The 12325-nt window shown below is 39.2% G+C and overlaps 1 protein-coding gene across 4 annotated transcripts in view; it reads right to left on the bottom strand.

Moving 5' to 3' along the window:
- Positions 1-474: 474 nt before the first annotated feature.
- Positions 475-12325, bottom strand: part of lama2 (laminin, alpha 2) — a 230871-nt gene continuing 219020 nt past the window's right edge. For 2 of the 4 annotated variants that reach the window (XM_072445583.1, XM_072445592.1), the window contains 9 exons: positions 10675-10787; positions 9106-9199; positions 8936-9031; positions 4559-4639; positions 4403-4480; positions 4149-4329; positions 3940-4070; positions 2095-2314; positions 477-1283 (listed from right to left, as the gene is read on the bottom strand). In XM_072445583.1, coding sequence (XP_072301684.1) covers positions 1120-1283; positions 2095-2314; positions 3940-4070; positions 4149-4329; positions 4403-4480; positions 4559-4639; positions 8936-9031; positions 9106-9199; positions 10675-10787 — 1158 coding nt within the window. In that variant the 3' untranslated portion in view covers positions 477-1119. Of the gene's footprint in view, positions 1284-2094; positions 2315-3939; positions 4071-4148; positions 4330-4402; positions 4481-4558; positions 4640-8935; positions 9032-9105; positions 9200-10674; positions 10788-12325 lie in introns of all 4 variants that reach the window. The other 2 variants (XM_072445577.1, XM_072445596.1) reach the window with 2 other exon arrangements.

Raw genomic sequence — 12325 nt, 5'->3', positions numbered from 1 at the left:
GCGGAGACGAGCGATGTGATGCGATCCGTCGCGCTAATAAACAAACGCACGTGTAGAAGCGAGGCTGTTCCGTGCTTCCGCACCAGCTTTGATGGGAGGCGGCCTCTTGGAAACAACAGGAGGGTTTGGGGTGAGTGTGGTGAGTGCGGTGAGTGTGCGCATGTGCATTTAAAAAAAAGGGACTAACAGTCGCTTGCGTTCTCAAATTGTCGAAAAAATCCTCTATTACACCTTTAACATTTGGATTTATAGTTGAAGTTTGTATGGATAAAAAGGTAAAATGCACATTATTTGTAGAGGTTCATTCTGTGTCAAATTCAACACAGACCAAGTGTGTCACTGATACAACTATGAGCTCAAATGTCATTGTTTGGCTTATATCTTCAGTACATTCCATTGTAGGAGTCAGAGTAACTGTGGGAGTCAGAGTAACTGTGGGAGTCAGAGTAACTGGGAGTCAGACTCGGACCATTCTTCATCAAATGTAGAGGAAAGTGGAATTAAAGGTTTATGCACAAGTGACCTGTTTATTCCATGTTTGTTCCCGTTCAAGTTCAAGGAGCAGCATCAGGAGCATCAAGTGGTCTGTGCGTCATGTAGTTTAGCACTGCCCTCTAGTGGTGATAAAAGGGATGCACAACTAAATGTCTGTTAGCTTTATCAGTTTAATACAAGTCTCTTTAATGGTCCCAATCAGATTTGATCAACATAGTCTCGTAAATCACACACAAAACTCCTCAAATTTCATGATTTTTTTAGCTCTGTCACAAACTGTACACTGGGGTTGTTTTATTATTATCACTGCACATGAACACATTTTAAACTTCTGTAAGTGCTTTTTTAAGTTACTTTGATGATACACTATACACTGATTATGCGTTTCACATTCGATCCATTTCATCGAACACCGCCATGCAAGAGGGTCCCAAGTTTGATTGCTTTTCTGTGCGGAGTTTTGCATGTTCTGAACCTTGGCACATCAGACAACTTGTACAATAAGATGGATCGTGTGCTAAAGTGTGGCCCTTTCTTGTTGAAATACTAGCATTGAGTCACAGAACCTTCTGCACAGAACTGTATAGTTTTAGGGAAAGTTAGTTGCAGTTCCATGTTTGCTCACTAGGCGGCGATAGGAGAGGGGCAGGACATGGGCTGTACTCCTTTCACCTCCAGGGCCTTGTTAAACTGCACAGTGAGGGTCTTAGAAGCTTTAGTGATCCTCAGGTCCTTCATACAGCCTTTGAATGAGCGTTTGATGGACAGCGCCGCCTGGTGGACTCCGGCTGAAACACACATTATTTTCAGAGTCCATCCCAGAAAGAAGGTACTGATGATTCAAATACAGTGGAACTACTCGTTAAGCGGTCGACACATTTAAACCAGTGAGAGTTTGTTACAGGGAAATCTACCACTTGCGGGTATAACTCAGTTACATTTATTTGTGTAACCTTAATAAAATTGTACTACAGTGAATACTTTTACTACTACGGTACTTGAGTAATATTCAGTTGGTTAGTTTAGTTACAGAAGCTTTTGTTACTCTTTACTTACTTGAACCACCTGTAAAGAAGTCTATAACTGATTTTTTTTTAGAAAGATCTAATCTTTGAACATATTGCATTTTGTGCATCATTAAATATGTTTAACATCAACTTCAGATTATAAATCACATGTGACTTTTACTGAGTAGTAGTTCCCCCAAATGCTTTTTTTTTCTTCATACTTCTTGAGACACTCCTTTGTACTTTTAGTTGAATAGTATTATTTGAAGTAATGTTCCTCTTGAATATCACTTGTCACTCATACAAATACTTCTGTTACTACTAGACCTACTTTACTGCTCCAACTGCAACTACTCACACTTCTACTTTGTTCTGCTGTTTCTACTATTGCTACTCAAACTATTAAACAATGCTAGTTATTTCACTTACTTTTATTCCTTTGAACTATTAGCGTTACTTAACACCTTAAAAAGTACTGCAACTTGAAGACCTTCTAAAAAAACTACTACAAATAGGAGATTTACCATGTAGTAAATGATTTGACAGTTATTCCATGACTGCGTTCCAGTTTGTTTTCCAAATATACTCATACCGGGATATCCTCCGAGGTAGATGGGGTCGTTGGTCTCGCAGGTGTTGGAGCGCGCGTTGGGACTCTCGGCTTTGCTTCGCGTACTGTCCACGGTGAGCTCCAGCTTGTGCCGGATCTTTGTGGCCGTGACCGAGTGCCACTGGCCGTCACAGAAGCCCTCCCCCTCTGGGACCACCGCCGCCGTGATCAGCCCCGCCCCGTTGTCCACGTGGAACTGCAGCTGTGTGGAGCCAGAGCAGTGTTAGAGCACAGACACATCAGGGACGTTTCACGTGGTCTATGGAGGTGGCATTCACGTGATGTATAAGAATCAGGGGCGTCGTCAGTAAGGCAAGGCAAGGCAAGTTTATTTGTAGAGCACATTTCATACACAAGGCAATTCAAAGTGCTTCACAGCAGGAAAAATGCATTCAAATCACAAAGAAATTACAGAAATACAATAAAATTAACAAAATTAAAAATTATCAATCCAACTGATTTTCTAAACTAATAAAATCACAAACAAAAGAGAAGAGTGCAAAGAAAAAATCCTTTTAGTCATATGCGCAGCTAAACAAAACAGTTTTTAGCTTAGATTTGAACATTGTCAGAGTAGAAGCCTGTCTCACATCTTCAGAAAGACTGTTCCAGATTTTAGCTGCATAAAACTGAAACGCAGATTCCCCATGTTTTGTCCTGACTCTGGGCACCAGCAGGAGGCCGGTCCCTGAGGTCCTCAGAGTCCGAGATGGTTCATATGGCACTAACATATCCAAGATGTACTTTGGTGCTAGGCCATGGAGAGACTTGTACACAAGCAGAGCTGCTTTAAAGTCTATTCTCTGAGCCACAGGGAGCCAGTGCAGAGACCTGAGAACAGGACTAATGTGATGGTACTTCCTGGTTCTAGTCAGGACCCGAGCAGCAGCGTTCTGGATGTACTGCAGCTGTTTTACAGCTCGTTTGGAGAGGCCAGTGAGCAGGCCGTTACAGTAGTCTAATCTACTGGAGACAAACGCGTGGATAAGTCTCTCTAAATCTGGTTTTGACACTATATTTTTGATTTTGGCAATGTTTTTTAGATGGTAAAAAGCTGCTGATGTTATTGATTTGACGTGGCTATTAAAGTTCAAGTCTGAGTCCATTATTACCCCCAGATTTCTAATTTGGTTTGTAGGTTTTAGAGCGAGACTCTGGAGGTGACCGCTAACACTTTCTCTTTGTTTCTGTGGGCCAAAAACGATTATTTCAGTCTTGTCTGAGTTCAGCTGGAGAAAGTTGTTTTGCATCCACAAACTGATCAGTAATGATATGGTGTCAGTAGGAATACTGTATTGTAATTATTTAAATTGCTGATGAGGTGCTCCCTCTGCTGGTGATTGGTTGTTGGTGTTTGTTTGTCTGTTTTTAGCTGTATTTTCAATGTGGGACATTTTATGGTAACCTGCTGTCACTTTGACTCTGCTCAGACAAAAAATAAGTTGTAACTAAATAAATAATTGAATGAATAAATAAATAGTTAATAATAAATAAATGAATTGATTAATACATAAATAAATACATGGTGAATAAATAAATACAACATTCTATTCATGGGATTCAGGCAAATTATTCTTTCCTGATTTGAAGAATTTTGTGAGGACTTTATATGTAATAATTGGATTTGAATTGCGTATATTATTGCTGTATATTACTGCCTATTGCTATAACAACATGTTGTCACAATCAGGAAATAATCCTTATGCCTGAAACCCATGAATACAAATAAATCCACAACTTTTGAATGTAATTAATTTGTAATAATAATTGTATTATTCTGTTGTATAAACAAGTGAGCTTGTTTGTGTTGTGTCTGTTTGTGTTTACCTTTCCCTCCACGAGCTCGATGGCCAGCCCGTCCCTGTCGTTGTTACTGACAGCGAGCAGCACCCCGTTGGAGCGACTGGTGCGAAAGTCAAATGCTATGGACACTTCTTGGCCCACGCGGTACGCTGCCACTGCAGGGAGAACACGCCCCACACTTTGGTTAGAAAGTCGATTGAGCCCAACATGGGAACTTAAGTATGGGCTCTTACCTGCTTTCAAGTACCCGGTTCCCTGAAAGTAGGTTCCCGGTTCAGTGGAGACGAAGCAGCGGCCGACCATGTGACTGGAGTGCGGGCTCTGCATGTCCGAGTGAAAGACCTCCACTGGACTGCCCACTGCGCTGCCGTGCATCTTGAAGTCGCGGATGCATCCGTTCAGACTGTACAGGATCTGCAAACACAACAACACGTTAAAACATGGACAGTACTATTTGTTTTTGCCATTTCTTTGCGTTCGCTCTCACCGGCCCGATCCTCCTGGTGGTGTAGTTTTGTGGTAATCCTCCCACATAGATCACGCCGACCACATCCAGCAGATCAGCCTGAAAACAACACATTTGTTATTCCTGCAGCCACAACAAAACATACATTTAAATAGTAGAATATAGATGTTTTTATACCTTCTTCGGACTGATCAATTGTTTCATGTACTTTGAATCGACCGAGAGAACTGCCCTTTGCTTCTGGCGATTCACGCGGATCTATAAAGACAACACATACAGCCCCATCATTAATAACATTACATAGACAGTTATTGGTCCGCAGCAGTCGCAGTATTTAAAGACGCACTGTGTAACTTTTCTGCTTCCTTGTCCGTGGAGATGTGTTTGTCAGTATGGCATTAAGTGTTTATGTCAAGGATTTGATTTAAGTGTTCTGATTATTCAAACGAGTGCAGGCTCTCCACAGAACTGACCTGTGACTTAACCTGGTGGAGCCATCTGCTTGTCTCCATGGAGATTTAATGCCAAACAAAGTAATAACATCTCTATGGATACAAACAGGTGGCAAACCCTCCCCTGGGAAAATATGCAGCGCATCTTTAACTATGTGCAAAAATATTACATTGTGTACAACATTACATTATTGGAATAATTTATACATTTCTGGCTCATTTGTTATAGTTTTAAACAGATGTACATACAATCTTTAAACTATTACCATGAACGAGCTCATCATTAGACACAGTTTATGGTACATTCACAAGACAAAGGCAATAATGTTTGTGTGTTAAAGATAGTCATGGTTCCAACTTCCTGTTTTATCCAACATTTTGAGGACTTTTTCCAATTCAAAACATATAATATTTAGTTTAAAATTGTTAATCGCTATGAGTTTGGCGCAAATTCCCCATCATTCTGAAACCCACGGTCAGATTTAATCCAATACAAACATCTTAGTCAGAGAGTTCAGTTAAAATTAGGGCTTTTCTTTTTCCAGTCTGTGCATAAGAGTCAGTGGGATAATGACATAAGATTCAGTGGGATAATGACATAAGAGTCAGTGGGATAATGACATAAGAGTCAGTGGGATAATGACATAAGATTCAGTGGGATAATGACATAAGAGTCAGTGGGATAATGACATGAGATTCAGTGGGATAATGACATAAGTCAGTGGGATAATGACATAAGATTCAGCGGGATAATGACATAAGATTCAGTGGGATAATGACATAAGATTCAGCGGGATAATAACATAAGATTCAGTGGGATAATGACATAAGATTCAGCGGGATAATGACATAAGATTCAGTGGGATAATGACATAAGATTCAGTGGGATAATGACATAAGATTCAGTGGGATAATAACATAAGATTCAGTGGGATAATGACATAAGATTCAGCGGGATAATGACATAAGATTCAGCGGGATAATGACATAAGATTCAGTGGGATAATGACATAAGATTCAGCGGGATAATAACATAAGATTCAGTGGGATAATGACATAAGATTCAGCGGGATAATGACATAAGATTCAGTGGGATAATGACATAAGATTCAGTGGGATAATAACATAAGATTCAATGGGATAATGACATAAGATTCAGTGGGATAATGACATAAGATTCAGTGGGATAATAACATAAGATTCAGTGGGATAATGACATAAGATTCAGTGGGATAATGACATAAGATTCAGTGGGATAATAACATAAGATTCAGTGGGATAATGACATAAGATTCAGTGGGATAATAACATAAGATTCAGTGGGATAATGACATAAGATTCAGCGGGATAATGACATAAGATTCAGCGGGATAATGACATAAGATTCAGTGGGATAATGACATAAGATTCAGCGGGATAATAACATAAGATTCAGTGGGATAATGACATAAGATTCAGCGGGATAATGACATAAGATTCAGTGGGATAATGACATAAGATTCAGTGGGATAATAACATAAGATTCAATGGGATAATGACATAAGATTCAGTGGGATAATGACATAAGATTCAGTGGGATAATAACATAAGATTCAGTGGGATAATGACATAAGATTCAGTGGGATAATGACATAAGATTCAGTGGGATAATAACATAAGATTCAGTGGGATAATGACATAAGATTCAGTGGGATAATGACATAAGATTCAGTGGGATAATAACATAAGATTCAATGGGATAATGACATAAGATCCAGCGGGATAATGACATAAGATTCAATGGGATAATGACATAAGATTCAGTGGGATAATAACATAAGATTCAATGGGATAATGACATAAGATCCAGCAGGATAATGACATAAGATCCAGCGGGATAATGACATAAGATTCAATGGGATAATGACATAAGATTCAATGGGATAATGACATAAGATTCAGTGGGATAATAACATAAGATTCAGCGGGATAATGACATAAGATTCAATTGGATAATGACATAAGATTCAGTGGGATAATGACATAAGATTCAATGGGATAATGACATACGATTCAATGGGATAATGACATAAGATTCAGTGGGATAATAACATAAGATTCAGCGGGATAATGACATAAGATTCAGTGGGATAATGACATAAGATTCAGCGGGATAATAACATAAGATTCAGTGGGATAATAACATAAGATTCAGTGTGATAATGACATAAGATTCAGTGGGATAATGACATAAGATTCAGTTGGATAATGACATAAGATTCAGTGGGATAATAACATAAGATTCAGTGGGATAATGACATAAGATTCAGTGGGATAATGACATAAGATTCAGTGGGATAATGACATAAGATTCAGCGGGATAATGACATAAGATTCAGCGGGATAATGACATAAGATTCAGTGGGATAATGACATAAGATTCAGTGGGATAATAACATAAGATTCAGTGGGATAATGACATAAGATTCAGCGGGATAATAACATAAGAGTCAGTGGGATAATGACATAAGATTCAGTGGGATAATGACATAAGATTCAGTGGGATAATAACATAAGATCCAGTGGGATAATAACATAAGATTCAGTGGGATAATGACATAAGATTCAGTGGGATAATGACATAAGATTCAGTGGGATAATAACATAAGATCCAGTGGGATAATAACATAAGATTCAGTGGGATAATGACATAAGATTCAGTGGGATAATAACATAAGATTCAATGGGATAATGACATAAGATTCAGTGGGATAATGACATAAGATTCAGTGGGATAATAACATAAGATCCAGTGGGATAATGACATAAGATTCAGTGGGATAATGACATAAGATTCAATGGGATAATGACATAAGATCCAGTGGGATAATGACATAAGATTCAGTGGGATAATGACATAAGATTCAGTGGGATAATGACATAAGATTCAAAGGGATAATGACATAAGATTCAGTGGGATAATGACATAAGATTCAGTGGGATAATAACATAAGATCCAGTGGGATAATAACATAAGATCCAGTGGGATAATGACATAAGATTCAGTGGGATAATGACATAAGATTCAGTGGGATAATAACATAAGATTCAGTGGGATAATGACATAAGATTCAGTGGGATAATAACATAAGATTCAATGGGATAATAACATAAGATTCAGTGGGATAATGACATAAGATTCAGTGGGATAATGACATAAGATTCAGTGGGATAATAACATAAGATCCAGTGGGATAATGACATAAGATTCAGTGGGATAATAACATAAGATCCAGTGGGATAATGACATAAGATTCAGTGGGATAATGACATAAGATCCAGTGGGATAATGACATAAGATTCAGTGGGATAATGACATAAGATTCAGTGGGATAATGACATAAGATTCAGTGGGATAATAACATAAGATTCAGTGGGATAATAACATAAGATCCAGTGGGATAATAACATAAGATTCAGTGGGATAATGACATAAGATTCAGTGGGATAATGACATAAGATTCAGTGGGATAATAACATAAGATCCAGTGGGATAATAACATAAGATTCAGTGGGATAATGACATAAGATTCAGTGGGATAATAACATAAGATTCAATGGGATAATGACATAAGATTCAGTGGGATAATGACATAAGATTCAGTGGGATAATAACATAAGATCCAGTGGGATAATGACATAAGATTCAGTGGGATAATGACATAAGATTCAATGGGATAATGACATAAGATCCAGTGGGATAATGACATAAGATTCAGTGGGATAATGACATAAGATTCAGTGGGATAATGACATAAGATTCAAAGGGATAATGACATAAGATTCAGTGGGATAATGACATAAGATTCAGTGGGATAATAACATAAGATCCAGTGGGATAATAACATAAGATCCAGTGGGATAATGACATAAGATTCAGTGGGATAATAACATAAGATCCAGTGGGATAATGACATAAGATTCAGTGGGATAATGACATAAGATTCAGTGGGATAATGACATAAGATTCAATGGGATAATGACATAAGATTCAGTGGGATAATGACATAAGATTCAGTGGGATAATAACATAAGATCCAGTGGGATAATGACATAACCTGACCTTGTGCCAGGTGCCGTCGTTGATAGAGAACGGCACACAGCCCGAGATGTTTCCATGTCCCAGGTCATAGCCGAGGCACACCTGCCCCTCTTTTATCTGCAAATTCACAAAAGAAACTAGGCTCAACAAACACATTATGAGCATTTTGAATAGTCATAACTTTACTGTACCTGAATGGAGACAAAATCAGCGTGGTTTATGCGGGCCATGTACAGGACCAAACCAGAATTCTCTTTTGTCCTCAACTCAAACTCCAAAATTAACCTACACCGCACAAAGTACAGCGTTTTAATATGCAAGCAGTTATTCATTCATAACTTGTTCTGCTGTTAATCATATCGCCGATTCACATGCTTATAATTTGTCAGTTCTTAGTGTTTGTGTGCAATTATTGTGAGTAGAAAAATCAGTGACATAATGGAGAACAAAGAACTGTGACAGTAGTGATCGATTACAATACAGCATATTCATTATTGAACTTTCTTAATTGCTTTTTTCTTTTATTAAAATACCTAAAATGATTTACATAAAGGCACATTTAATATTTGTGAAGTGCAGCTACACTTTGAATCCCTCCTGCAATCGCTGGATCCCACGGACATCACCTGCTACTATAGAATCAGATGAAACTTGTCGGTCTTGTACCTCATTTCCCCTCGTCCCCCCCTGGTCTCCCCTCATCCCCCCCGGCCTCCCCACGCCCCCCCCGGCCTCCCCTCGTCCCCCCCTGGTCTCCCCTCGTCCCCCCCTAGTCTCCCCTCGTCCCCCCCGGCCTCCCCTGGCCTCCCCCGTCCCCCCCTGGCCTCCCCTGGTCTCCCCTCATCCCCCCCGACGCATCTAAATAATCCTGACTTGTCATATTTTGTGTCTCAAACATAAGCAAATGTCTGGACTCTGATGTCTGATTTACAGATTTAAGTGGAGTAAAGCTGGGGTCTGGGGGATGGGCTGATTGACACTAGTTTGGGAATTAGTTGTAACAATTCCTCTTTAAAAGTTGAAGCTAATTTCTCAAACAAAAGATTCAGGAACTTGTAAAAAAAAAAAAAAGAAGAAAACTCCAGGCAGAATCCATTTAAAAAGGCATTTTAGGGAAATGTTTTTAATTGTGGGTTTGGCGAACAAACTATGATTAATCTGATTTGACTTGAAATAAGAGAGTTACAGCTTTCTTCTTATGTTCATGCCTAGCAGCTTGATAGTTTCCTTTTATCAGATGATGGAGAAAAAGACTTTTATCAGGTCGTAAATATTCTCTATCTTGAAGCCTTCAGTCACCGTATTTCAACCTTTAATGTGGTTAAAATTGGTTAAAGTCACAGCCGTTAAAGCTGGGGTCGTAGGAAGTAGGTTTTAAAATCGAACTACCTTATTTTCCGAAGTATAAGTCGCACCAGACAAAAAAATGCGTAATAGGGAAGAAAAAAACACATAAGTCGCACTGGAGTATAAGTCGCACCCCTGCCAAAACGTATAGACTTATGCAACTTGTAGTCCGGAAAATACGGTAGCTCTTACAAACCTATTGTATTCACATGCATTCATTCTCAGGTTGCTTTTTCAAGTGGCAAAAGGCAACCATGAATACAATAGTGGTCTCATTTTGTCACAAGAGCAGCTTTTACAATACTCTTTGGGGGGAAAAAGTCAGATACAGGTGTCAAATGTGATATTGTGACATCCAATATATCCATTTATAACTCCTCTTGTAAGATTAACATAAAGACCCCGTGTCTGACCTCTCTCTGACTTTGGTGTCGTCGAAGCTGAAGCTCATGTGGCTGTTCCTGCTCAGGCCAAACTGAAAGGCCTGCTCCAGAGCTGTGGGGGCCACTGCAGAGGCACAGGCATCCTGCAGGGGGCGACACACACGGGTTAGATCCATGTACCTCCTGTCGTCACGCGTCACTCACACTAATAGGAACGTGGCTGAGCTGAGTGACAAGGGTGGTAATAGATGCTGTCAGCAACTCACAGGGAATAAGGTGTTCGAAAAGGTGAGATCACAAATACAATACAAAATGAAACACATTTGATTTGAAATGTTATGATGGAACAAATATGACTAGAACTATATAATAGCTCAATGTTTTTTTGACAAGCATGATTTGCGTTACACTTTGTTTACAGTTTAAGCACTGTTAATAACGTTGTGGCACATGCATGGTAACAACATGGTAATAACATGGTAACAACATGGTAACAACATGGTAACAACATGAAGTGCTAAGACTGCAAGAATCACAAGATCACTTTCCTGAAGGTGCAATTTAGATATTGACCAGCAGATGTCAGTACAAAACTGCTTCTTGTGTTCCAAAAGCCTCTGTCCTTAAACCATTCCAAACCTAAAATGATTAAAAGTATTTACATTTGTTGACATGTAACACCTTGTAAGTAGGTCATGACAAGGAGAAAGGCATACGCACATTCAAATTTGTCTAAAAATAAACTTCAGTTAGTCACTTACAGCTAACTGAGATTTAAACATATCTTTCGTGTTCTACATTATTGACATGTAATAACCAGTTGTTTCCATGTCCTCCATCTGCAAATGGAAGTGCCTCAGTCCTGGACCATGTACAATCTGTCTGTGGACGTCGATCTCTCCTTCACTGTTGTTCGAGGTTTCTCTTTTTCCCACTGTTTTGTTGTTGTTGTTGTTTTTCCTTGCCGGGAAGGCGTGTCTAAGGACGGGGATGCTCTGGGCTACTTATCCATTTGATTAATTCCTGTGAACGTTGGTCAATGACTGTTTAATTGATTGATTTACTAACTTTCTGTTGGTTAAATCTCCAATTTTGTGAATACCTGTGAGGAAACTGCTGTGGTGACAACGCACAGGTGGCTCGGGTTAGATGCCTGTCGCCCTCTGCTGGCAACGGTGGGAAGTGAGCGGCGCATGAATTTGATTTTAAGCACATTTACTGCAGAGCTTACTGCTTTGTATTGACAGAAATGTAAATACTGAATCACTGAAATGAGCTTGTGAACTGTAAATGGCACATCTTAACATTGTCAGCTGTTCAAAAGTGTCATAAACTAATCATGTGCATTACTATTATAGGAATAAAACAACAACAAGAACAACAACATAGGAAACTGTTAACGACTACAAATGAAACCTTTTGCACATTGCACCTTCACATTTCTTCCACTCTTGTCTCAGTGTGGGATGATCGTTTGTTCCTCCTCTAATCCACTCCTCTGTCTCCTCTCTCCTCCTCGTGTCCCCTTTGGAGTGAAGACATTCCCCATGCGCTGACCTTGCTTTGTTACAACTGACACTCACCTCTTATCATGCACTCCCCCTCCCGCTCTGCCCCCCATCCCAACACACACACAACACACACTCTCAAACACACTACACACTACACACTACACACTACA

Source organism: Eucyclogobius newberryi, unplaced genomic scaffold (assembly GCF_026437365.1).
Source record: "Eucyclogobius newberryi isolate DKJ021-1_F unplaced genomic scaffold, fEucNew1.0.hap1 SCAF_1, whole genome shotgun sequence".
Classification (NCBI taxonomy): Eukaryota; Metazoa; Chordata; class Actinopteri; order Gobiiformes; family Gobiidae; genus Eucyclogobius; species Eucyclogobius newberryi.
The sequence above is the reverse complement of the archived record's forward strand: the minus strand, read 5'-3'. Positions and strand labels throughout refer to the sequence as shown.